Consider the following 3,499-nt stretch of genomic DNA (forward strand, 5'->3'; position numbering starts at 1 on the left):
ATGTCTTCAAATGGTAACAAAGAAATTATTGAGTCTACCATTTATCGTCAATACATACATCATAAACCAACTCCAATCAATAATATCATCTCCAAGTTCAAAGCAATTGACTTCATTCTAAGCTTTGCTGGTGAGGATTACGACGCACATGGAAAAGGCACAGGAAATTTCCATCCTACTTGGAGCCTCGCCGAACTCAATATTGAATGGTTAAAAAAGTTGAAGGAAGATGTTCCACACGCAAGGGTGGTTATAAGCATTGGAGGTGTTGACTCTGAATTTCCATTCGATCCAATCGAAAAACATATATGGATTTACAATGCCATAAACTCTATCAAACGGATCAATCATGATTACTACAACAACTTAATTGATGGTATTGATATTCATTATGATGTCATCAAATCAAGTGTAGATCAGTTTTCCAATTATATTGGAGAATTTATAAGACAACTCAAAAATGATACTGATCTATCCATCAATGTGGTATCCATTGCTCCAAATAAACCATTCGAATCATACTACCGCTATTTATATTTTCACAACAAATATGTTATTGACATTATTCACTACGCATTCTATGATATGATATTGGTAGAAGAAGTAGAACAAATCTATAAAAAACTTGTAGCTATCTACACTCCGACTATAGTCTTACCAATAATTAGCTTTGATATGGACCCTATAGTCAAAGAATTCTTCGAAAACCTTCTCAAAAACAAATTAATCCCTGGCATTGTTGTTTGGGATATTGATAACCCATTGTTGGCCCCGACTCTTTCTCTCTAGAGGATATGCTATAAAATCTCTAATTAATTAATCTAAACTAATGATTAATTAGTTAATAATTTAATTTTTACGGATTTAAATTACAGTTGTGACTCCAAATTTTTATATTGTAAAATAATATAGCTTAAATTACGATTACGATACTATTGCAGAAACTTCAAAACTTATAATATTCCCGTGATTATATCATTACATACTATAATTTAAAACTATAAGGCAAAGGTATGCTCTAAATAAGACTTGTGAATGGTGTGCTTTTAGTATTGGATATGTGTTTGTGTGTGGCATTGATTTCTTGTTTTCTATCGCTTTGTATTATCATTTTGTTTTGAGTGCAAAATTTCTTCGCTTATATTAATGTGTGTAACACTTTGAATAATAAGAAGCAGTTATATATCATTTTCCTTTCTTACCCTTTTTATGTCACGCAGTTCACCATTTTTTTTTTGTTAGACTTTTAATTTTTTATTGAGTTAATAATGATTTTGGTTCATATAAATATGAAGCAAATACGTTTTAATCTATGTAACTTTTTTTATATTCTACTGCTACCATTTAAAGTTCTTTAAGACTAATATGTCGTTTAAATTTGGTCTTCAAAATACATTAATGTGACATGATGATTAGGACTTTTTAAGATTTTTTAATTCACCTGGATTTTAGATTAATTAAAAATATTTAAAAAATACAAGACATAAATTAACAACATTTCTTATAAAATAACTAAATTAAAAAAATTAATTACAAAATCACATTTGTATTTGGTTAAACAAATAATCCAAAAAGTTTAAATGTAGTAAAAATATTAGATTTAATTCATATGCACTAAAATGTAAAGAGTTTTTATATTGTAAATCAACCGCAATTGTCAAATCTAAATAAACCTAACAGTGGAGGTAATTCTCAAGCTCGAGGAGGAGATAAAAAACCCCAGGGTATCCTAGGGAAGGTGACTTGGGTTAATTTCTTAATTGTTGAGAGTTGTCGTGCAACCCTAGTTAAATCCTAGCAGACATTTATATGAGTCTTGGGATGAGTCAACTGAGTCTATGAAGACATGTTTACATATATGATCAAGAGACCACTTGTGTGGTGACATAGTAGTGTGTCTAGTTACTGAGTACTTTAGAGTAGTTTTGGTATCATATGACATTAAAGTGTTGCATCAAGTGAGCATAGCATTGCATTGATATCATTTATACATGAATTATGAAGTGACCTATGATATGAACAATTATGTGTTAAATGTCATATTTTATGTGGTATATGTGTTGCAAGTTTAATATTCCTTTGTACCATTGTTGTGATTTTGATACACTGACACTATGTTTTGTTTGTGATTGACGCTATGATGAAAGTGTTCCTTTAAGCGCCGGTGATCAGTAGAAGTCGACAATGTTTGATGATTTACAATTGCATTTTATGTGCAATAATTGTGGCATTTTATACATCAAAACTTACTGGATTCAGCTTTGATAGGTTACATCATGGTTGAGTTATTTCATTAACTATCCATATTTTTCTATATATTGATTTATGGCTTAATCGTTTGAATTTTCTATGACTATGTTTTAGTTAATATTTTACTCTGCAACCTTGTGATGAATGAATTGTGTTGTGACATCTTATATCTTGAATGTGTTTTAAAGTTGAGGAAAATTTTTATTTAGTAGTTCCTACTTATGAAAAATGAAAAGAAAATTATATATGTTGTGGTTAAGGGTATGCCACTTTTGACTCATAAAATTTCATTAACCTATAGTACTAGTATAGTTTTTAGTCATATTAGTTAATTAGTTATACAAGTTAAACACATTAGCTAATTAGTTATATTAATGAGTTATTTCTCATTATAGCTACATAAGTCTTGTCTATCATTCGATGTAACTCATTTTTTCATTCTCTCACTTGTCAATATTATTTCTATTTTACCTTTATTCACTTATCTCTCATCAATAACTTATATCAAGAAGTAATATGGTATCAAGGTCTATCAATCGGACTATCCATCATTTATACTTTTGATCAAGCTCAATAATATTGAGCAGGAGGAGTGTATTGGTAAAATTCAAAAACCTAATATGGTATTAGAGTTAGTTTCTAAGTGGTTAGTTTGTTAAGTCTAGTTTTATATATAGAACATATCATGTATTTATTTTGTATCTTTAACTATTTTATCAATATAGAATTTATTTTCCTTTCAATATAAATACTTTCAACTATTCCGCTAAATTGTTTCTAAAAAAATTTTGAAATTTTTTTCATTGCCAAGTACATTTCAATGAGGTGGACGACCCTTCCAATTTCAACCTTTGTGTGTTTGTATTGCAATTGGTTGTTTAAAGTGTTCCAACTTTCCATCCTTCATCCTTGCTAACAAACACTGTGGTTCATTGCTTTTGGACTAGGGAAGTAATTAATAGTGAAAATCTAAGTCAAGAGATAATGAAAACCCAAATTGAGAATTGACGAATATTAAAAATTATTATCAAAGAGTAATTTTTTATAGTTAATCAAATTTCATTCTTTTTTGTTAAAATGGATGGTTAACAAAATTTTACTCTTTGAACCTAATCGATATTTTAATTTCTAAATATAAAAAATGAATGGTTAAAAAAATTTGATTATTTTTAACCTAATTAACATTTTAGTTTATGTTCATATGAAGATGATAGATGGTTAATTAAACTTCAATCTTTTATACTTAATT

General features: G+C 28.4%; 1 protein-coding gene across 1 annotated transcript; it reads left to right on the top strand.

Moving 5' to 3' along the window:
* Positions 1–789, top strand: LOC113785475 (chitinase 2-like). The gene has a single exon (XM_027332046.1). It carries the CDS (start codon positions 1–3, stop codon positions 787–789), a length of 789 nt encoding a protein of 262 aa, XP_027187847.1.
* The last annotated feature ends 2,710 nt before the right edge of the window (positions 790–3,499 follow it).

This window comes from Cicer arietinum, chromosome 2 (assembly GCF_000331145.2).
Source record: "Cicer arietinum cultivar CDC Frontier isolate Library 1 chromosome 2, Cicar.CDCFrontier_v2.0, whole genome shotgun sequence".
Lineage (NCBI taxonomy): Eukaryota > Viridiplantae > Streptophyta > Magnoliopsida > Fabales > Fabaceae > Cicer > Cicer arietinum.